A 21004-nucleotide genomic window follows, 5' to 3' on the forward strand; every position below is an offset into this window, starting at 1 on the left:
AGGTTCACACACACAAAATCCAGAGTCCCCAGGAAACACCAACCCTGCCTGCCTCTGGGGTGACTCCAGCAGTTTGCGCCCAACCTCCTGGGCAGGCATCACTTGCTTGGACTCTGGTGGGAGAAGTCTCCAGGGCCTGTTAGGTCCCTACAGAGTGACATAGAGACATTTGGTGGTGGTGGTGGTGGGGGGGGTCCCCGGGTGAAGCCTGCCAAGAAGAGGTCTTGATGATTGTAGGTGGAAAAGAAGAAAATGTGACTTGGGCATTGATTTTGTGGGTGGTCCCAAGTATCCCGCACATTTTGCTGGATGAGGAAACTGAGGCGCAGTGACCCAAGTGAAGTGACTTGCTCAGGATCATACAAGAAGACATGGGCATTTGGAATTTAAACCACGGTCCCAGAGAAGCAAGGGCTGTTGGGATTGGGCGGGCCAATTCCGGCACTTCCCTCCCTCCTTCCCGGCTTGGGTCCCCCACTTGTCTTGACAGCGGCCGGGCCTGTCACGGGGCTCTGTACAGCCCTCTCCACCCTCGCGGCTGCCAGCGTTCCGCCCCGTCCCTCCCAGCCCCTGAGGGAGGAGGGGAGAGCGGGAGCGAGGAGGGGGGTCGGAGAGGCCCGGCATTATAAAGGCGGCTGGAACAGCACTGCCCGCCAGACCCTGCCGCCCGGATCCCCTGCGCAGCCCGCCGCCCCACGTGACCGCACCGACCACCCCCCCCCCAGCTCCGCCGCAGTGAGTTGGGGCGCGTCCCCATCCACCCCCAGCCCCTCGCTGAGCTGCGTGGTCTACCGAACCCGGGTGGGGTAGAGATCCCGTGAAGGCGGGCGCTGATATGGGGGGGGGGGTACCAGGCCGAATCCCAATGGCAGGGATTTAGGACCGGGCGGAGCCGGGAGACCCGGAGCCCGAGGTTGGGCCGGCAGCCCCCTCTACTCCCCCCGGCGCGGGGCCTGGGAGACTGCGAGACACCCCCCAGGAATGCGCGTGCAGCCGTTTCCATAGTAACAGGCAAGCCGCGCCCGCCCTCTGCTAAAGGAAAGGGGGGGGCGCTGGTACCCGGGAGGTCCAAACTCATCACGCGGCGGGTGCACGGGGGGGACCGAAGATGTCCCCTCCCGTTCCCCCGTGTCCCAAATCCTCTGGGAACCAGAGCGCGAGTCGCATCGACTCTCTGAGCCTCAGTTTCCGCATCTGCCAAATGGAGGCAATATAATTGGTTCCAAGTTCCCTGAAGAGCTGTTTCGAGGGTAAGGATCCGGCCAGTCCCTTTTCTGGTTGGACAACCGGGGAGTGGGTTTGGGCGGCCCTGATGACTCCAGCGACCCCACCCCAGGCCCGCTCGCCATGGCCCTCCTCGGAGCCCTCCTCCTAGCGTTTCTGGTAGGCGCTCATGCGGAGCTCCCCGGCTGCAAGATCCGCGTCACCTCCAAGGCGCTGGAGCTGGGTAAGGCGCGGGGCCGGCTGAGGGCCGATGAGGGAGGGGTCGCCCCGGCAGTGGGCGCAGGACCTAAGGGTCTCGCTGCTACTTCAGTGAAGCAGGAGGGCCTGCGCTTTCTGGAACAAGAGCTGGAGACCATCACCATTCCGGACCTGCGGGGCCGGGAAGGCCAATTCTACTACAACATCTCGGAGTACGCCGGAGACCTGGGGGGCGGGTCCTAGGGCCGGTGTAGGGGGAAACGACAAAGTGGGTGGGGTAGGGGCGTGGCCACAGCTAGGGGGCGGGACTCAAGAGACAGGATGGGGCGTGGAATAAAGGCCAAGCCCTCCAACATAGGCGGGACCAAGAACCGCGAAGCAGAATCCTTGCAGGCTGAGGCGTGGCTAAAGAGCCCCGGAAAGGGGGAGTCAGGAAACTTGCCAGGGGATGAGAGTGGGGTCTAGGCCCCGAGGTGGAGCTAAAGGGAAAGGTACCAGGAAACAAGAGACAAGAACTTGCGACGGTGGGGATAGGAGAAATGGGATATGCAGCTCAGCTGACAGAGACCAAATCAAAGCATTCGGTTAAAAGAGCAGGTTAAGCAACTACAGGGTGTGAGAGGGAAGGGGGTGCAAGCAATCACTCTAAAGAAGGGGTGAAGCTCACTTTTAACACCTGGGTCAGGAGAAGCTCATCTCCGAGCTGTCCGAGTCCAGGCCCAGCACTTGAGGGGAAGTGGGAGAGTACCTTCCACCCACCTCAGCTTTCCCCAGGCCTGGACCGGGAGAGGAGGGAATGAGTTTCCTGTGGTTGGGTGGGACCCACTTCGTGGTCCTGAAACTAATCCCGAGGCTTCCTGAAGGGTGAAGGTCACAGAGCTGCAGCTGACATCCTCTGAGCTCCATTTCCAGCCAGAGCAAGAGCTGGTGCTACAGATCAGCAACGCGTCCTTGGGGCTGCGTTTCCGGAGGCAGCTTGTCTACTGGTTCTTGTGAGGACCTGGCACTGCTGGGGAGTGGAGGGTGGATCAGGAGGGCTGGGAGGCCGCGGGGCTGTGGGCAATCGTTTAGCCTTCCTGCGAGTCAATTTCTTCATCTGTGCAATAGGGACAAGCAGACCCACTTCATAAGGGTTTGGTAGAATGTCTAGTAAACCGGGGAAGTGAAGCCTTATTAAGAAACATCATGACGGGGCACCTGGGTGGCTCAGTGGGTTAGAGCCTCTGCTTTCAGCTCAGGTTATGATCCCAGAGTCCTGGGATCGAGCCCCGCATCGGGCTCTCTGCTCAGCAGGGAGCCTGCTTCCTCCTCTCTCTCTCTCTCTGCCTGCCTCTCTGCCTACTTGTGGTCTCTGTCTGTCAAATAATAAATAAAATCTTTAAAAAAAGAAAAAAAGAAAGAAAGAAAGAAACATCATGACATCCTGGGTGGCTCAGTGGGTTAAAGCCTCTGCTTTCAGCTCAGGTCATGATCCCAGGGTCCTTGGATCGAGTCCCACATTGGGCTCTTTGCTCAGCAGGGAGCCTGCTTCCTCCTCTCTCTCCACCTGCCTCTCTGCCTACTTGCAATCTCTGTCAAATACATAAATAAAATCTTAAAAGAAAAAAAAAAGAAGTATCATGGCGGGGTGCCTGGGTAGCTCAGTGGGCTGAGATTCTGCCTTAGGCTCAGGTCATGATCTCAGGGTCCTAGGATGGAGCCCCAAATCGGGCTCTCTGCTCAGTAGGGAGCCTGCTTCCTCCTCTTTCTCTGTCTGCCTCTCTGCCTACTTGTGATCTCTTTGTCAAATAAATATATAAACATTTTTAAAGAAAAGTATCATGAGGTATGGGGTGAGTAGGGGCGGGCGAAGACACCGTTAGGCAGGACATTGAGTGCCTCACCCCTCCTTGCAGGTATGATGGGGGCTACATCAATGCCTCTGCCGAGGGTGTGTCTATCCGCACTGCTCTGCAGCTCTCCCGGGATGCCAATGGCCGCATCAAAGTGTCCAATGTCTCCTGCCAGGCCTCGGTCTCCAGAATGCACGCAGCCTTCGGGGGAACCTTCAAGTAAGCCCGATCTCCAACCCAGGGCACCCCCCTTTGAGCTTACTGCCTAGTACGATGCAAAGTGCACAGACTTGGGAACCAGGTCAACAGGGTCCAACTCTCAGCATCCTCATTTCCCTTGGTCGAGTGTGTGACCTTGGTCGAGTCACTGAAGCTCTGTGCCTCAATTTCCTCATTGGTGAGATGAGGATGATAATAGGAACTATTTTATAATTTTATGTTCTGAAGACTGTTTGTTAATATATGTACAAATATTTAGAACAGTGACTGGCATGTTAGTGGCTAGCTTCCTAGATAAGAGTAATTGTGAGGATCAGTATGTGCAGCTGGACATGAACTCAGTAATTTGTAGCCCTCACTACCACTGATAAAAACAAGAGCATAATTTCAGGTTTGGGGCTGAGAAGGGGACTTAGTGATTGTTCTCAAAGAGAGTGGGAAAGAAAAGGTGGTGGATTTATCATCTGGTGTTGGTATACTGCCAAGTTTTTATTTATTAAATAACGTATATGTAAGTACTTGAGGATTCATAAAGGAACTCAGAGCCTAGCTGAAGGGACAAAATATTTGTTATTGGGGCTTTGAGGGAGGAACTGAGTCCTCCCTGGGTTCAGAAGAGGGTAATCTGGGAAGACTGCCTGGAAGAGGAAGCATCTGAGCCTATACAGGGGGACATACAGGACAGGAACGCTGAGGGTGGAAGGGAGGGTATGAGTAAGCATCTGGAAGTGGGGATGCTTACAGCAGGTTTGAAGAACTGGGGGTAAATTCAGGGGGCTCGTGGGGGGCAGGGGTTAGGTCTTGAGAATAAGGCTAGAGAGGGGATTTGGAAACCCTCCATTAAAGAGGTGGTAATACAGTAAAGCTGAGCCACCTCCTCCCCATCTCTCAGGCTAGTGATTTCTCCTGGACCTGGATTGGGGTAGGGCAGAGTCTGGGCTCACGTGGTCTCTCCCCTCCTTGCAGGAAGGTGTATGAGTTCCTCTCCACATTCATCATCTCGGGGATGCGCTTTCTCCTGAACCAGCAGGTACAGCAGTAGTGTGTGTGTGGGGTGCCCTCCTCTCTTTGGAAGGCCCTGACTCTAGACCCCACCTCGCAGATCTGCCCTGTGCTTTACCACGCAGGGACGGTGCTCCTCAATTCACTCCTGGACACTGTGCCTGGTGAGTTGGTGCTGGCCGGGTGGGAAGCTCCGGGCCATGCCTGGGACTGGACTGGGGGTGAGGAGGGGGCCAGGTGTGCAGCTGCCAGGCAGGGCCTCAGAATAGTCCCCTGCCATGCCCTGGCCTCAAATAGGGCCTCTGCTGCTGACTGGCCACATGGCCCTACGTAAGTACTCACCTCTCTCTGGGCCCTGTTGTCTTCGCTTGGCTGCCGATGCCTCCTTGTGGGGGTTGTTGGAACTAGTAACTGAGCGATGACTGTCCAGGTCCTCGATATGGACTTGCTGATCACTGGGAGCTCCTCTGTATTCATCCCTTGCACTTAACAGGTGTTCAACTAACACGAATTCCCTTTTCCTGCCATGACCTCTGCCTGCTGTGGGGTAGAGATCATCACGCCCCCCACACAGGGCATGCAGAACAATGAGGGAAAAGAATCCCTTGCCGTCTTGCTCAGTGATCTCACGGAGCCCTTGCCATAGGGGTGGCGATGGCAGCAGTGGTCGCTAATATGGCTGAGCACTGACTGCTTCCCGCGTAAAACCGATTTGATCCCCACAACAACCCTACGAGGGAGGATTTCTAATCACCGTGTTGTGGATGAGAAATAGGCCCAGAAGGGTGAACGCAGCTTGAGTGACTGTGCTTCCCACAGTTCGCAGCTCTGTGGATGAGCTGGTTGGCATCGACTACTCCCTCCTGAAGGACCCCGTCGCTTCCGACAGCAACCTGGACATGGACTTCCGGGTGAGCTGCCTGGCTGCTGTGGTGTCTCTGACCTAACCAGACCTCCTCCTCGTTCACCGGCATTGCTCATTTTGTCCTCTGAAGGCACAGCTCTGGGCCACTCCACTGCTGAGTGGACCTCCATGGCCTGCAGAATTCGGTTCAACCCCTGAGTCTGGCTTCTGAGCCTGGTTAACCTTGTCTGGCTCCACCTTTCTGACTTCACCCTGTTTCTCTGCACTCATTCTTTCCCAAATATGCCCCTGGCTTCCTGCCTCAGGGCCTTTGCTCGTGTGCTGCCCTTTCCCACCTCCCCTGAAGCAGTTGGACATAACAGCTCTATGCACATAATCTATATAAATGTCAACAGCAGCTTTTCTCACTCCTGCTCTGTATCTTTCAAGACCCACTCACAAGCCACCTCCTCCCCAAGTCCCTCTCCTGGGTGTCCCTTCTCTGGCCTAATGGGAGTGCTCCCTTGCAGAACTCCAGCTGCCCTCCTCTGAATGACTTTTTAGGAGTTGTGCTGACAACGAGGGCACCTGGTGGGGTGTTGGTAGAGCATGCGACTCTGAATCTTGGGGTTGTGAGTTCAAGCCCCATGTTGGGAGGAGAGATTAGTTAAATAAATACAACTTAAAAGAAGAAGTTGTGCTAATAAGACCCCTAAAGATAGCAACTGGGTCCAACCCTCACAGGGCCTGGCACCGGACGTGGGAAGATCTGGGTGCTGGGCCAGGCTGACCCTGATCCCCCAACTGTAGGGGGCCTTCTTTCCTCTGGCTGAGGGGAACTGGAGCCTGCCCAACCGGGCGGTAGAGCCCCAGCTGCAGGAGGAGGAGCGGATGGTGTACGTGGCCTTCTCGGAGTTCTTCTTTGACTCTGCCATGGAAAGTTACTTCCGGGCGGAAGCCCTGAAGCTGTCCCTGGTGGGGGACAAGGTATGTCGGGGTCTGTCTGCCAGATGGCCAAGAGGGGACCTGTCCGAAACTCCCGATAACCCTGCCTCATCTTCTTCCCCTCTGCAGGTGCCCCACGATCTGGACATGCTGCTGAGAGCCACCTACTTTGGGAGCATTGTCCTACTGGTGAGTGTTGGCAGGAGGTAGGGACGAGGCCAGGGTGGGCGGCCATACCACCTGCACACCAGCAAGGGGACGCGTGAGCTGTACAGGCAGAGGCCCCCACAGCCACTGAGCAGTAGACAGAAGGCCCGACGTCTCGCCTGTGGCTAAGTTCTCTTGTTTGTCAAGGTCGATTTCAGGTCTGTGAAGGGCCCTTGCTACTTCTTCATGAAGCTAGGAGGAGCACAGGCTGAGAACCCAAGCTCTCTAAGCGTAGGGACTCTAACAATGACCAATGTATTCTTTTTTTAAGTTAATTTTTTAAAATAATCTCTATGCCCATCGTGGGGCTCGAGCTCATTACCCTCACAATTAAGCGTCCCATGCTCTACTGACTGAGCCAGCCAGACGCCCCTGATGTATTCTTCTTTTGCCTTATGATTTCCCCTTGTTTCATGGGAAGAGGGTTGGGAGGTCACAATCTAAAAAGTATCTCAGTGATCGTTAGAGGGCTTGCCCTTAATCTCTTCTACACTATACAGCCTCCGAGGGCTGTCACTGAGGATTAACTGAATTAATTCACGTAAAGAAATCAGAGCAGCCCCTGGCGCAGGTTAACTGCTCAGGAAACACTAGCGGCCGTCCCTGCTGCTGTCATCCCCATCGTCACCAGCTGCCTGATGGCCAGGTGGTGGGGGAGGGTCACGGACTCTCTGGCCAGACTGCCCAGGTCTGCATCCCAGGGTCTGCACCTGGATAACTCCAGAACCTTCGACAAGTTACTTAACTTCTCCGTGCCTTGGTTTCCCCATCTCCAAGGTGAGCATGATAATGCCTGCCTCACATGGTTATGATGAGGTCTGAATGAGCTAACACGGGCAAAATATTGGTCAGTGCCTACACGGGAAAGAGCAGAGCAGTGCAGAGCAAAGGATGATACGGCAGAGGGTGGGGATATCTGATGCAAACACTGTCCCGGAGGAGTCTGGCTGGCTATAGATCCCCACTAGCAAGAACTCAGGAAAGCATTAGAAGGAGACATTCCATCCCTCACGTGAGCAAAGGCACAGAGGCTGGGTACAGTTCTGAAGGGTCTGGGAAGCCACACCAGTCCTCGTTATTTGCGGGTCTGGGCTCCCAGCAGGCAGAGCCAGAGCCACCCCATGTTCCCTCCTGGAGCTCATCAGGGAGCAGATCTGGGACCACCCCCACCTCCCCCCCACACTCTGTCCCCAGAGCCCAGCAGTGATCGACTCCCCGCTGAAGCTGGAGCTGCGCGTCCTGGCCCCACCTCGCTGCACCATCAAGCCCTCGGGGAGCACGGTCTCCGTCACTGCCAGTGTCACCATAGCCCTGGTCCCGCCTGACCAGCCCGAGGTCCAGCTGTCCAGCATGATCATGGTGCGGACATTAGAGCGGGGGTACTGAGGGTCGGGATGAGCATGCTGCGGACCCCGTGGGTCAGTAACCCTGCCCCAACCCCCTTGCCTGTAGGACGCCCGTCTCAGCGCCAAGATGGCACTCCGGGGGAAGGCGCTGCGCACCCAGCTGGACCTGCGCCGGTAAGCACCAGTCAAGGTCTCGGGCAAGCGCTTCACCTTGCTGAGCCTGAGTGCCTTCAGGATAGTCGCGCAAGCGCTTCACCTCGCTGAGCCTGAGTGCCTTCAGGATAGTCACGCCTGTTCAACAACAGATCTATAGCTACTGGGGAGCTAGGGTCTTTGTTCATGTGTAACAAATGCATTTTAATCAGGTGGAACTTCTCTAGATTATCTTATGACCCAGAGGCAGGCAGAGCAGATCTTCTGAGAGGAATGAACCAGCCCAGGTTAAGTGGCGTGCCCACAGTCCCACAGTCGCACAGCAAAGAGCCTAACCACAGGGGTTCAGACAGAAACAGCTTTTCTGATCTTAAGAGTCACTTCACCTTCATTTTCTTCAGGACTAAATGGAGGGAAAACATAGCACCTACTATGTGAGCCACAGGCAGCCAGGGGCTACTACACAGCGGGGGCAAATGTGCCACGGTCTGCAGAAAGGTCTATTGGACAGCACTGTCCCAGAGGTTAAATGAGATATTGCAGGGTCGTGGTTAAGAGTTTAGATTCTAGGGGCACCTGGGTGGCTCAGTGGGTTAAAGCCTCTGCCTTCAGCTCAGGTCATGATCCCAGGGTCCTGGGATCAAGCCCCGCATCGGGATCCCTGCTCAGTGGGGAGCCTGCTTCCCCCTCTGTCTCTGCCTGCCTCTCTGCCTATGATCTCTGTCAAATGAATAAATAAAATCTTAAAAAAAAAAAAAAAAAGAGTTTAGATCCTAGAGGCAGCTTCTGCCCTCTACCAGCTGTGAGACCCCAGGTGAATGCCTTCGGCTCTTTAGGCTCGATCTGCCTCGTCTAAAAAGTACAAATCATTTCATAGTGCCTACTTCTTAGAGCTGTCGGGAGGATGAAGTCACGTTGGCATTTTAAAATATCTTACTACTGGGTGCCTGGGTGGCTCAGTGGGTTAAGCCGCTGCCTTCTGCTCAGGTCATGATCCCAGGGTCCTGGGATCGAGTCCCGCATCAGGCTCTCTGCTCAGCGGGGAGCCTGCTTCCTCCTGCCCTTTGCCTGCCTCTCTGCCTGCTTGTGATCTCTGTCAAATAAATAAATAAAATCTAAAAAAAAAATCTTACTACTTAACTTCTGTAACATGCTTATTAGTACTAGGAGGAAGTAAACTCTGTAAGTTTCATTAAATAAACACAAACCATACACGCCAGGCGGTCAGGCCAAGTCTGGTATACAGGAAGTGGTCAATGAATTACGAGTAGCAAACTTGAAGAAAAGGAACCGAAAGTGGGAGAAAGGACTCCCCCACCCAGGGATGCACATCTGGCGAGTGGCAGAAACCCCAGACAGATGTGAAGATGGGAACATCTGAGGCTGAGACAGAGGGGCATCTGGTGGCCTGAAGAAGGGGAACTTCTGGGCCTTGTGCTTACTGGACACTTGTTTCTCTCCCGTAGGTTCCGAATCTATTCGAACCAGTCCGCCCTGGAGTCACTGGCAGTGAGTGGCGGGTGGTGGGGGTGCCGAGGCCGGGTCAGGGCTGGGCAACGGAGGCCCGTCGGCTTCCTACTGCTCGCCCTGACAACCTGCCCTCTCCCTCCCAGCTGATCCCGCTGCAAGCCCCTTTGAAGACCATGCTGCAGATCGGGGTGATGCCCATGCTCAACGGTAGGGCTGGGGGTCGGAGAGCAGGAGAGGGAAAAGAGAGGGGAGCTGGGTGGATCCCGGCTGAGCCAACTGCTCCCACCCACAGAGCGGATGTGGCGGGGCGTGCAGATCCCACTACCCGAGGGCATCAACTTCGTGCGTGAGGTAGTGACGAACCATGCGGTAAGTGGGGGGTTGATGGAGGAGGGCAGAGCCTCCCCGCCCCGATTCACCAACCTAACTAACTGGGCTACCTGACCCCAGCTCCTCCCTCATTGACAGCCCCTCCCATTTTAATCTTCCATCATCAGACTTCTCCAGCCCTCTGCACAGCTGTGCCCTCACCTTCTAAGCCTCTTCCTGGATTCCACCCCTAATATCTACTTATCTTGACTGTCTGAGCTAAGAGGTCACCTCCTCCAGGAAGCCCTCCTTGACCTCCACAGACTGTGTTCCTGCAGCCTCTTTTACACCCTTCACAGGGAGCTAGAAGACCTTCTTTGCTGCTCCTCCTGTCCCACTAAACAGAACCCCTCAAGGCTAAGAACTCTGTCTCTATCTTGAAATTTTGGCCTCTGTGATGGAATGAACAGACTCCCCTCTCTGCCCCACTGCACAGGGCTTCCTCACCATCGGGGCTGACCTCCACTTTGCCAAAGGGCTGCGAGAGGTGATTGAGAAGAACCGGCCTGCCGACACCCGGGACCCCTGGACATCCAGTGGCCCTCCGCCCTCCACAGCGGCTGCCTGAGTCCTCAAGCCCACCCTGGAAGGGGCTTTTGGGACTCCAGATACCTGTCATCCCCTCCCCTAGGACCTCCCACCCCCAGCCTATAGTGTCCTAACCCCCAGTGCCACAAAGACAGGGCTTTAAGCTGTACCCAATTTAATTCCATCATCAGTCATTCCATTGATTACCGTCTGTCCACCCTCCCCATGGGCCGTGCTGAGCTCTGCTGTGTTCCAGTGCATGAAGGGAGGGGCCAGGCCCCACCCCAGTCAGGAATAAAGTGCTAACTCCCCCAGGCTGTCTTCTGAGGCACTGGGGCCTGGTCTGGGAGGCAGAGGGCTGTGGAGAGGGCAGTGATGGTGGGGTAGGTTGGTTCTGGAGGCCGGGATCTGCCCCACAGGGGCATTTTGCACAAAAGAGGGCCTCCCTCCTAGCAGGAGAGGCAGGAAAGGGGCTGGATCAGAAGGGGGACTTGTCTCTGTCAGTATGGCTGCATCAGGCAGAACGGGGACCGGTCTCTGTCAGTACGGCTGCATCGGGCAGAAGGGGGACTGGTCTCCATCAGTACGGCTGCTTATTCAGGAAGCGGGAGAACATGGTGAGGGCAGCCTGGGGCTTGTCGGTGGGGACCATGTGCCCAGCGCCCTAGAAGCAAAGCTCTGTGAGATCACCTTCCTGTGTCACCCCTGCCCCTCGAGCCCCCTCCATCCTACTGGATCCCTCCAGCCAGTGACCTTCCTCTTCGCCCACTCCCTCCAGAAAACTTGCTCTTATGGGCCCAGACGGTAACGCAGTGTATCAGGCAGCTGGGAGGAGAGAATGGGTGGGTCCTGCCCCATCCCCTCCAGCCAAGCCAACCCTCGTGAGGCCCAGGCTCTACCTTGATGGTGAGAAAGGCGATGTGGGAGAACTCCTTCACGAAGCCAGCAATCTGCTCTCCACTGTCCCCGTAGTCCACTAACCAGGGCCGGCGCTGGACCTCCATCTGCCGCACCAGGAAAGACTTAGCAGCCTGCTGCTGCCCCATCATCTCTGTTCGCAGCTGCCAGCAAGACCTCAGGGGCCCGGAACTCCCCCAGGTTGGCCCTGTCTGCCTGCGCAGAGGCCAGCTGCCAGGCACAGCTGCCCCATCCCAGCCCAGAGCCGGGATCTTTGCGCCTCACCTTCTGGTTGAGGGAATCCACGAACCACTCGTCCCCCATGAAATTGCAAGCCATGTCCACATCTCCGTTGTATAGCAGGATCCGGTATTTCTGGAGCCGGACAAGAGAGGGAACGGGGGCTCTGGCGTGAGCGCAGGGCCCAGCCCTTCCCTAGTTCAAGCCCTACCCCTTCAGGGAATTCAGGGGGCCCAGCGAAGTAGCATGAAGCAGGACATACTCAGGTATTCTGTTTTCTACATGTCCAGTGCTCTACTAAATGCTTCACCTATGAAGGTGGATACTGTTATTAACGCCATTTTACAGGTGAGGAAACCTAATCTCAAGATATGAGAAACGTCCCCTGGGTCATACGGCTAGTAAAGGAAACTACACACAGTCCATTTGACACTAGAGCTCCTGCTCTAAGCACTGTGGGTACAGAATCTGGTCCTGACTGGCTGTCAGGGTCTCCTAGATGACCTTGGACAAGGCTCTTTCCCACCCTGGACCTCCATTTGCCTGTCCGTAACACGTACTCCTGCTCTTCTCCACCTAAAGTCTCCTCGGCCGATGCAGAACCCCCAGCCTCCTACCACAGAGCAGCACGGGGTGGGGGACAAACCCATGTTCAAATTGTGACCCTGTATCACTGGGCTTCATTTCTTAGAGTTTCAGCTTCTGGTGTCCAGAGCAGTACTCTCAAGGGGGCCCTGAGGTTGCTGGTGGTCCCCACTGCGTGGCCCCCACTCACCTGCGTGGTGAGTAGCTTCAAGTACTGGTCCTGCACACTTTGGTAGAGACGGCGGTACTGTATGTTCACCAGGAAGCTGCGGGAGCACGTGGGCAGGCCCCACGAAGACCAGGTAAAGGGGAACAAAGAGTCACATGGCAGACCTCCCCGTCCTGTCCCCTCCCAGCTCGAAGCTCCAGTCCAGGGGGCAGAGCTGGGATTCAGTCCTCTCCTTGTGTCACGCCTCTAGGACTTAGTTGGATGAGAGGCTGGAACGCCGAGGTCCTCAACTCACCCCCGTTGGGAAACGTAGATGGAAACATTTAGTGACGGGTCCACGATTGGGATTTAGCACCAAGGGGCCCACGGGTGTGAGAACCACAGAGCGTTAACGGCAGGAGGGCAGGGGTGCTGGCCAATCAGAATGGACTTGAGTGGCCCCTGCCATGCCGGGTGTCACCATGTTACTCAACACGGGTCACAGGAGATCTGTGCAACTGGGGACTGTAGCGGAGCGGGGGTGGGGGACAGGGTCTGCTGACTCACTACTGGGGAAGCAAACTAACATTCTACCAATGAACTGGTGAAACATCCATCAGCTGAAGGGTTAGACTTCCTGTACAACTAACCCACCGCCACACCCTGAAGGCCACCCCTGAGAGACTCTGGCCAAGGGGTTCCTGGGAACCCGTCTGATCCCCACAGGCCCCGAGAGCCTGCCACCCCCAGACCATGGCTGGCCGCAGTGCCTCACTTGCACATGTCCCAGCGGGGCAGCTGCTCAGGGATGTGGAGGGCCTTGCGCACATAAGGATTGTTGAGGTAGGTAGAGGCGGCCGTGGTGTTGGTGCAGGGTGGGTCCATGCGCACCCTGTCCCCGGAGCGCAGCAGCAGCGCCTGGGAGACCAGACCAAAGGTCAGGGTCTTTGCCGCCCTGGCCCACCCCCACCAGAAGCAGCCCAGATGCTTGCACACCTGATGCCGTGTCTGCTTGAGTGGCAGGCGAGTGAAGATGTTGCCGAAGTCGTGGAGCACGACAGCGTCCTTCTCGAACCTGCAAGTGAAGTGGGGGATGGGTGCCTCCGTCTCCAGGCGGGGCTAGGGTCCCCCAGAGCACACTGCAGGGCCTACCTTAAATGGCCGGGCACACCCCCAGCACAGGGGGCGTAGAGGTTGTAAATGTTGAGGCCCGAGTTGCCCACGATGCGGGACACTTCCTGTAGCTGCAATGACATGCCGAGCCACCCCCGTGTCACAAAGCCCTGGCCTCCCCAGGATCTCACCAACACGTCCCAAGATTCATCACTCTCCTGCTTCGCCTCTTGTTGTTACCCTTCCCCCACTTTTTTTTACAGGTAGGGGAACTGAGGCTCAGTGGAAGGCATCTGCCAGCCCAGGGTCTAAACCCTGGTGGCACTGCTTCCTAGCACTGTGACTTCAGGCGAGTTAACCTGAACACTTTTAAGGTTCTTGACATCACTTTCCTCTTCTAGAAAATGTGGAAAATACGATGTCCCTTAAAAGGGAAACTTAAATATCAAATAATCCGCGTTGACCTATGTCAGCCCAGTGCACGGAACACTGTAGGTGTGAGAGACCCTTTCCCTCACAGGGATTCTAGGATTTGCTGAGAAAGTCACAGGAAGTAGTGACAGGAACACATCCCTAGATGTGTCCCAGAAAACACCAAATTGCTGTAGAAGGCAGGACAGGAAAGCCATAGGGGACAGGGTCAGGGAGTCCCCAAGGAAGGGATATGGTCCTCTTCTCTGGGCTGGGGGTGTCAGGGGTGACAGAGGTTGGGGGAAGAGCCTCACATTAGTCACGCATTCTGGGTCGGTGTTGTCGTAGAAATTACACTTGTTTTGAGAGCAGCAGTGCGTCTGGAGGGAAGACCAGAGCCTGCAGAAGAGGCACAAAAGCATTCAGGCCTAAGGGGGGCCTCCCACGTTCTCCCTCCAACCTCCCACCACCACCTGCCTCCCAGGGGACAAGGATATGGATCACAGGGGATGGTATGGAAGTTCTCCACCTAGCTGCTCTGGGGCCATCCTGCCGGCGGCCCTCCTCAATCCCTTCCTGCACTGAACACTTCTAGCAACCCCAGGCCCCCCCCCACCTGGTCATAAACTGGGGTAGGGCCCGGGGGTATCATGTGCCTGGAGAGCAGACCTGAGATCTCATGACCTGCCCCACCCCGGAGATTGCCCAACCGCCCCCTCCCATACCTGTTCCCCAGAAGGCCATGGTAGTAGGCGAAATAGACCAAGGAGTTGTCATTCTGCTCATAGGAGGAGAGTCCATTGCCCACAGCCAGCCCCTGTGAAACAGCCAGGGCATCCAGGTCATCTTCAGGGAGAGGAGGAGCCTCCCTGGGCTACACCCAGACCTCCAGCAATGTGGACACTGAAATCCAAGCTGGTTTGTGGGGAGGCCACTCAAAGTAAAGAACAGATCTGGCTGGCTGACAGGTGAGCTTCCGTCCTGGGAGGCACGTGAGCAGGGCCAGGCCAGCCTGGGGCAGGCGCATTACAAAGGAGACCAAGTTGGACAGGGAAGATGGCCTGCCTGACCTCGCTCACCGAAAGGCCATGACCATAAGCTGCCTCACTCCCATCCCGCAGCGGCCCTACCTGCAAGTTCATGCTGGGGTCCTGCATGACCAACACCGCCAGGGTCGGGATGTAAATGCCGGCATAGCTCTCTCCGGTCAGGAAAAGCTCATTGTCCTTGTACTCCGGGAAGAGGCGGAAGAAATCCTTCAGGGCCTCAAAATTGCTCTGGGCGACCTAGGGAAAGCAGGATGGAGGGAACCGAAAGCTTCTGGAATTGGAGCTAGAAAGGACTTCAGAGATCAAGACACCCACCATCCACTCTGAGCAGGAGGAAGTGGCTTCGCCAAGACCATACACAGCCTGCGAAAGAGCCCAAAACAGACTCCAGCGCCATGTTCTTCTCTCCGGCTCAGGCTACCCTTAGAGAACTGGGGAAGCTGGGGCACAGGGCAGGCACTGGACTCACCTCGGTGTCGTTGGTGGCATAAGTCTTGTCATCAGAGTAGGAGAAGCCCACCCCAGCTGGGGACTCAAGGTACAACACATTGGCAATCTACATGGCAGGAGGAAACCAACTGAAGAAGGCTCCCCAACCCATCCGAGTGCCCGGACACCCCCACAGGACCCCCGGCTCCAGCTATACCAGGTTCCAAGAGTAGGGGTTGTACTCCAGCGTGGCACCATCTGGCTGCACCTGAAGAGGAGAGAGAGGACTGAGTGCCAAGGGCCACTGTGCTGGGCACTCCACACTCCGGGCAAAACCCCTGCGAGGTATAGAAAGTCAGGTCAATGGTACAGACCAGGGAACCCAGGCTCAGGAGAAGGGCACACTGGGAACACCTCCAAGTCCTGCTCTCCCTCCTCCCCAGCCCCTTCCTTTAGGGGCTGTCCCCTTCCTGGTTGTAGGGGGGAGACCGTGGCTTTCCACTCACCAGGAAGGGGCCGTGCTCTGTGAGGAAGCCATCTAGGGAGCTGCAGCCAGGCCCTCCGTTGAGCCAAAGCACGACAGGGCTGCTCTTGGGATCCTTCTGCGATTCCACAAACCTGGGAGGGGAGGTAGAGCAGGGTGAGTGCCCCTCTCCCAGGCTCCCCGGGAGGTCTTCAGACCCTCCCCCAGCTCGCGCCCCGTCCCCTCCCCGCCCCGGAGGGAGGGCGGCAGACCAGTAGTGGAGGTGCTTGGAGCCGGAGCCACGGAGGTAGCCGGAGTACTGGCGGAAAGCCGGCTGCTTGGCCAACCCAGGCAGGCACTGGATCTCATCCACGTCCGGCGCTGCCTGGCCTGGGGGCGCCCAGGGCAGGAGCAGCAGCAGCAGCCAAGGAGGCGACAGCGCGGCTCCGATCATCTGCAGCAGGAAGCAGGGCCGTCTGTTTCCGCGCTCCCTCGCTCCTCGGCGCTTCCGCGGGGCGACCCCGCGGAAGAGCTGGCGGCGCGCGGCCAGAGAAGTCCCCGGCCAGGCTCCAGCGCCCACCCACCCGGGCCGCGGGTCCCCTCCGGCCTCCCCGGACACCCTCACCTCTGCTCCCCCGCGTCCTCGCTCTCCAGGAGGGGCCCGGTCGCGGGAGGTCATGTGGAGTCGGAGTCACGTGGGTGCCGGCGTCACGTGACAGCCAGCCAGCCCGGGCCTCGCTGGTCCCCCGGGACCGGCGGCTCGCAGGCGGCGGCTTGCGCGCGGTCAGAGTCCGCGGTCCTCCCAGGTCGTGTCGCGCGCGCCAGCCATCAGATGACCCAGATGTGGGCGGCCAGGATCCCTCGGCCTCCCGGTGGGCCCCTGTCCAAGCGGGATGGCTGAGCAAGCGGCGCTAGGACCCCAGGGCAGAGCCTCGGGAAGGGCAGTCGGGGGGATGGGACGGTTACCTTACTTGGTGCCCCCGCGGTCACCCTCTGAGCACGCCTCCCAAAATAGCCCCCGGCGCCCGCTGGCCTGTCTTGTGGCCGGGAGATGGCTGCTGTCTCCGACCCCGTGGACTTGGGAGCGGCCTGGAGATCCGCGCGTCCCGAGCCCTGTCCCACCCGCTTCCACCAGGTGCACGGTGCCAACATCCGCGTGGACCTCTCCGGGACGCGGGCCACACGCGTGGAGAGTTTCGCTCACGGCGTATGCTTCAGTCGCGAGCCGCTGGCCCCGGGCCAGGTATTCCTGGTCGAGATCGAGGAGAAAGAGCTGGGCTGGTGCGGGCACCTGCGCCTCGGCCTGACCGCGCTAGACCCCGCCACTCTGGCCTCCGTGCCCGAGTTTTCGCTGCCCGACCTAGTCAGCCTCGGCCACACCTGGGTCTTCGCCATTACGCGCCATCACAACCGCGTGCCCCGGGAGGACCGCCCGGAGGCAGAGGCATTGGCCCCCAGCCGCCCCCCAGCCCTCCTGGTGGAACCGTATCTGTGCATCGAGCAGTTTCGCATTCCCCGCGACCGCCTGGTGGGTCGCAGCCGGCCCGGGCTCTACAGCCACCTCTTGGATCAGCTGTATGAGCTGAACGTGCTGCCACCGACCGCGCGCCGCAGCCGCCTGGGCGTCCTTTTCTGCCCACGCCCGGACGGCACTGCCGACATGCACATCATCATCAACGGCGAGGACATGGGCCCTAGCGCCCGGGGGCTGCCAGCCGCCCAGCCTCTCTACGCAGTGGTGGACGTGTTTGCCTCCACCAAGAGCGTGCGCCTGGTCCAGCTCGAGTATGGCTGTAGGTATCCCACCCCCTGAGCAGCGACCCCTCCTGGCCCAGTGTGGGAACAGGAATTTGCTAGAATTCTCACTCCAGCTAGCAAGACTTCCGTTTGTCCAGCCTTAGTGTAGAAGTTAAGGCATCAGACTTGAAATTCTGCTTTTGCTTGGGATCTTGAACAAGTCACTGCCTGGCTCTGGGCCTCCGTTTCGCCATCTCAGCTGTGATCTATTAGGTTGCTTGCTTTGCCAGTGTTTTCTGTATTAACCTAGGGCTGTATTAACCTAAACTCACACCTGAGCTGCCTTGGAAGTTGTGTGCTCTCTTATTAGACAAATGCTCCTGGATTTGGGCATACCGGTTGAAAGGCATCATAGGCTCCAGATTGTTCGTGCGATCTGGTCCTTTATAGCCTTCTTAAGCCCCCCCACTTTTTAAGATTTATTTATTTATTTGACAGACAGATCACAAATAGGCAAAGAGTGGGGGTTAAGCAGGTTTCCTGCTGAGCAGGAAGCCAGATGCAGGGCTTGATCCCAGGACCCTGGGATCATGACCTGAGCCGAAGGCAGAGGCTTTAACCCATTGAGCCACCCAGGCGCCCCTAGCCTTCTTAAGCCCTTTATTTATACCTCTGATCATTTTATGAATTCAGTGAACTAGAACCCACTCTTGTGTCAGACCTGTGCTGGAATGTTGGGTGGGCACAGGTGAGTCAGGCACACTGCCTTTGCCCCCAGCAACTGCTAAGAGGGGTTCCAATAGAAACAGGGCTGCAGCATTGTGGAGGTTTTGAAAGAGGTGCTATGTCAACCACATGAACAGCCTGTGATGCAGGCTGGACCTAGAAAGCAGAAGGGACTTGCCCAAGTTAATGACAAAAGGAGAACCAGGACCTAGGTCTTCTGGGTCTCAGCCTCAGATGCCCCTCCAGTTAAGTTTGCCTCTGACAGCCTTCTTTCCACAGTGCCGTCCCTGCAGACTCTCTGCCGCCTGGTCATCCAAAGGAGCGTGGTGCACCGGTTGGCCATTGATGGGCTCCACCTGCCAAAAGGACTTAAGGATTTCTGCAAGTACGAGTAAAGGCCTGCAGCGGCCCTAGAACTGGGCCACGAGCATGTCCTGGCCCCAGAGCCGGCCAGGCCTGGAAATAAACACAGCTGATGCTGACACCCATCACTGGACGGTCTCCTTGCCCTGGAAGCCCATTAGCAGCACTTGTAGAAATGTTGAGAGTCAGCAGGTCAGAGCAAGACAGGGCATTTTATTTAGTTATTTTTAAGATTTTATTTGAGAGAGAGCACATGATCAGGGGCAGAAGGAGAGGGAGAAGCAGCCTCCCCTGCTGAGCCAACGTGGGGCTCCAATCCCAGGACCCTGGGATCATGACCTGAGCCGAAGGCAGATGTTTCACTGACTGAGCCACCCGGGCGCCCCTAGACAGCATTATAGACATCACCTAGACCAGCATTCCTAGTCGGGCTGCTCATTAGGGTTATCTGGGATACATTGGAGAGCTGATGCCCCAAACCCATCTCCAGAGATTCCCATTCTGATTGTTGGAGGATTAGGCCTAGACGTTGTTCTTTTGTAAAAGCTCCCCAGAGATTCTAATGTACAGCCAGGATTGAGGAGCATTCCCCTAGAATAGAGGTCTTGACTTTGGCATATAGTATAAACACTTGAGGGACTAATACTAACTGGGTCTGACCCAGGGGTTCGGATTTAATTGGTCTGGGACAAGGCTGGGCATCAGATTTCTGAGCGCTCCCCAAAGAATTTAATGTCCATCCCAGTTTGACACTCTGGACCAGCGATTTCATTCTGCAGATGGGAAACCAAAGCCTAAAGACAGGAATGTATTCTGAAGTCACACAGCAAATGAATGAGGGCAGAGCCCTCCTTCTCATACTGCAGAGCACAAAGCACTCGCTTCTTTATTGGTATCTCTGATCATTTGCTTCCATGACAGATAATCTCATTTAATGCTCACGACTTCTGGTGAGGAAGTGAGTATCATTACTTCCATTTTACAGAGGAGAATATCAAAGAACAAAATTATCCAAGTGACTTGCCCAAGGTAGAGGTAAGAACCTAGAATGTCCTGTTCCTGGTCCAGCACTCTTTTAACACCATGCTATTGTCATATACAGGTTCTAGAATGAACAGGTCAGTGCTATGAGGTGGGTTCCAGGTGTAAAGGGGAGGGACTATGAGGTGACATTCTAGAATGGTGGAAGGGGTAGGACAGGAGGCAGAGGACTGTTCCCTCACAAACGGGGGCTTTGCGGCCGCCATGTCCTATTTCATGTCTCCACAAACTCATCAAGGTCTTCCGCCTTCCAGTCAAGGTGAGAGAGGGGCTCCTGGAACTGGAGGGGGCATCACAACTTTCCCTGAGAACTTGTTTTCCTGGCTCTGGGGAGGTGGGGGTTCTGCTGGACGTTTCTGGGCTGGCCCTGGAATCAGTTCTCTGAAGAAAGCCATTCTGAAAGGTCTTGCCAGTAGCTACCTGCTCACTCATTCATTCAACAAACACTTCTCCATTACCTACTCAGTGTTGGAGACCGGGGGTGCGGATATGAGTAAAACACCTAGTTCCCAACCACTAGACAGCCCTGTTGGGCTGGTCTTAATCACTCCTGTTTCCAGTACTCTGCTTCTGTGCCCTGCCCCTCAGGGCCTCCCGAAAGACACCGAGAGTAACATTCCATCTCGTTCCTGTCTCTACAGGTGGGGCTACTTCTCCAGGCTCATCCCTTGGCCTCTATAGTCCTATAGAGCCAGTGGTGGTGGCCTCTGGTGGACTAGGCCCAGTGAGCCAGAAAGCTGAGCAGGTGGCTCCTGTTGCCCAGGCCTGGGGCCCAGCCCTGGCAGTGCCGGAAGCCAGGGGCTGCCCTGGGGGGGCTGGCTGGGAGACACTGCAGCGGAAGGATTATGGCCGATACAACCACAGATTCCCCCTCGCAAGGCAGCCGGAGAGCTTGGGCTGGGAGGATGGCTGCTCCAGAAGCAGAGCTCCCCGCCTGGGTGGCCCCAGCAGGCCTGGGCCCCTGCTGCTGTGTGGGCTGTCACCAGGGGTTCTACCGATGCCCTCTGAGGCAGGGGGGAAGGAGGCCGGCTCCCAGCCTGATATCTGCATCCTTACCCTGGCCATGATGATCGCAGGCATCCCCACCGTGCCTGTCCCAGGGCTTCGGGAAGAGGACCTGATCCGGGCGGCTCAAGCTTTCATGATGGCCCATCCGGAGCCAGAGGGGACCGCGGAGGGGGCGCGGTGGGAGCAGGCCCGTGCCCACACAGCCTCTGGGCAAATGCCCCTCATGAGATCCAGGAGAGGCCAGCCTCCTGGCTCCTGCTTGTAGCTGGATGAAATAGCACCAGACGCACAGGGCAGCTTCTCTGTATGGTTTTTGGGCAGACAGAATTGGGAGTGCCTGTGACACAGATGGGGATAGGGTGGTGGTATGAACCACTCTTGTCAATACAAGTCTTTCATCAGGGCCCAGACCCAGGAACTTTCCCCAGATGCCAGTAAGTCAGGAGACAGGACTTCT

The 21004-nt window shown here is 56.9% G+C and overlaps 4 protein-coding genes and 1 long non-coding RNA gene across 6 annotated transcripts; 3 read left to right on the forward strand and 2 right to left on the reverse strand.

Annotated features, from left to right (window-relative positions):
- The first annotated feature begins 475 nt into the window (after positions 1–475).
- PLTP (phospholipid transfer protein) lies at positions 476–10651 on the forward strand. 2 transcript variants are annotated; one of them, XM_032350492.1, is made up of 16 exons: positions 476–735; positions 1337–1447; positions 1535–1634; positions 2286–2414; positions 3318–3473; positions 4440–4503; positions 4576–4639; positions 5295–5386; positions 6130–6306; positions 6394–6453; positions 7666–7830; positions 7924–7991; positions 9437–9479; positions 9584–9647; positions 9733–9809; positions 10246–10651. In XM_032350492.1, exons 2-16 carry the CDS (start codon positions 1348–1350, stop codon positions 10375–10377), a joined length of 1491 nt encoding a protein of 496 aa, XP_032206383.1. In that variant the 5' UTR covers positions 476–735; positions 1337–1347; the 3' UTR covers positions 10378–10651. The 2 variants fall into 2 exon arrangements, with proteins under 2 accessions (XP_032206383.1, XP_032206384.1); XM_032350493.1 differs by lacking the exon at positions 476–735 and adding an exon at positions 783–1250.
- Positions 3319–8607, reverse strand: LOC116594885. Its single transcript, XR_004287455.1, has 2 exons — positions 8074–8607; positions 3319–8027 (listed from the first exon to the last, which is right to left on the reverse strand). It is a non-coding gene; the product is annotated as an uncharacterized LOC116594885 (long non-coding RNA).
- On the reverse strand, positions 10496–16396 carry CTSA (cathepsin A). Its single transcript, XM_032350495.1, has 15 exons — positions 16298–16396; positions 15945–16126; positions 15716–15827; positions 15427–15477; positions 15250–15336; positions 14862–15017; positions 14457–14548; positions 14046–14130; positions 13360–13451; positions 13204–13282; positions 12983–13125; positions 12250–12325; positions 11520–11609; positions 11237–11341; positions 10496–11001 (listed from the first exon to the last, which is right to left on the reverse strand). Exons 1-15 carry the CDS (start codon positions 16349–16351, stop codon positions 10918–10920), a joined length of 1488 nt encoding a protein of 495 aa, XP_032206386.1. The 5' UTR covers positions 16352–16396; the 3' UTR covers positions 10496–10917.
- A 154-nt stretch (positions 16397–16550) lies between these two features.
- NEURL2 (neuralized E3 ubiquitin protein ligase 2) lies at positions 16551–18626 on the forward strand. Its single transcript, XM_032350496.1, has 2 exons — positions 16551–17465; positions 18415–18626. Exons 1-2 carry the CDS (start codon positions 16724–16726, stop codon positions 18528–18530), a joined length of 858 nt encoding a protein of 285 aa, XP_032206387.1. The 5' UTR covers positions 16551–16723; the 3' UTR covers positions 18531–18626.
- A 185-nt stretch (positions 18627–18811) lies between these two features.
- SPATA25 (spermatogenesis associated 25) lies at positions 18812–20827 on the forward strand. The gene is made up of 2 exons (XM_032350509.1): positions 18812–19798; positions 20181–20827. The coding sequence occupies exons 1-2, from the start codon at positions 19678–19680 to the stop codon at positions 20810–20812; spliced, it is 753 nt and encodes a 250-aa protein (XP_032206400.1). The 5' UTR covers positions 18812–19677; the 3' UTR covers positions 20813–20827.
- The last annotated feature ends 177 nt before the right edge of the window (positions 20828–21004 follow it).

Source organism: Mustela erminea, chromosome 7 (assembly GCF_009829155.1).
Source record: "Mustela erminea isolate mMusErm1 chromosome 7, mMusErm1.Pri, whole genome shotgun sequence".
Lineage (NCBI taxonomy): Eukaryota > Metazoa > Chordata > Mammalia > Carnivora > Mustelidae > Mustela > Mustela erminea.

What these genes read in the sequence shown, in the direction of transcription:
- PLTP (XM_032350492.1), top strand. Translation starts at nt 1,348, where the DNA reads ATGGCCCTCCTCGGAGCCCTCCTCCTAGCGTTTCTGGTAGGCGCTCAT. An exon ending in TTCTACTACAACATCTCGGA is followed by an intron (nt 1,635 to 2,285) that starts GTACGCCGGAGA and finishes GGCTTCCTGAAG; the next exon opens with GGTGAAGGTCACAGAGCTGC. An exon ending in AGCTGTCCAGCATGATCATG is followed by an intron (nt 7,831 to 7,923) that starts GTGCGGACATTA and finishes CCTTGCCTGTAG; the next exon opens with GACGCCCGTCTCAGCGCCAA.
- CTSA (XM_032350495.1), bottom strand. Translation starts at nt 16,351, where the DNA reads ATGACCTCCCGCGACCGGGCCCCTCCTGGAGAGCGAGGACGCGGGGGA. An exon ending in CAGAGCACGGCCCCTTCCTG is followed by an intron (nt 15,478 to 15,715) that starts GTGAGTGGAAAG and finishes TCTCCTCTTCAG; the next exon opens with GTGCAGCCAGATGGTGCCAC. An exon ending in GGTGTGCCCGGCCATTTAAG is followed by an intron (nt 13,283 to 13,359) that starts GTAGGCCCTGCA and finishes CTTCACTTGCAG; the next exon opens with GTTCGAGAAGGACGCTGTCG.
- NEURL2 (XM_032350496.1), top strand. Translation starts at nt 16,724, where the DNA reads ATGGCTGCTGTCTCCGACCCCGTGGACTTGGGAGCGGCCTGGAGATCC. An exon ending in GGTCCAGCTCGAGTATGGCT is followed by an intron (nt 17,466 to 18,414) that starts GTAGGTATCCCA and finishes TTCTTTCCACAG; the next exon opens with TGCCGTCCCTGCAGACTCTC.
- SPATA25 (XM_032350509.1), top strand. Translation starts at nt 19,678, where the DNA reads ATGGTGGAAGGGGTAGGACAGGAGGCAGAGGACTGTTCCCTCACAAAC. An exon ending in TCTTCCGCCTTCCAGTCAAG is followed by an intron (nt 19,799 to 20,180) that starts GTGAGAGAGGGG and finishes CTGTCTCTACAG; the next exon opens with GTGGGGCTACTTCTCCAGGC.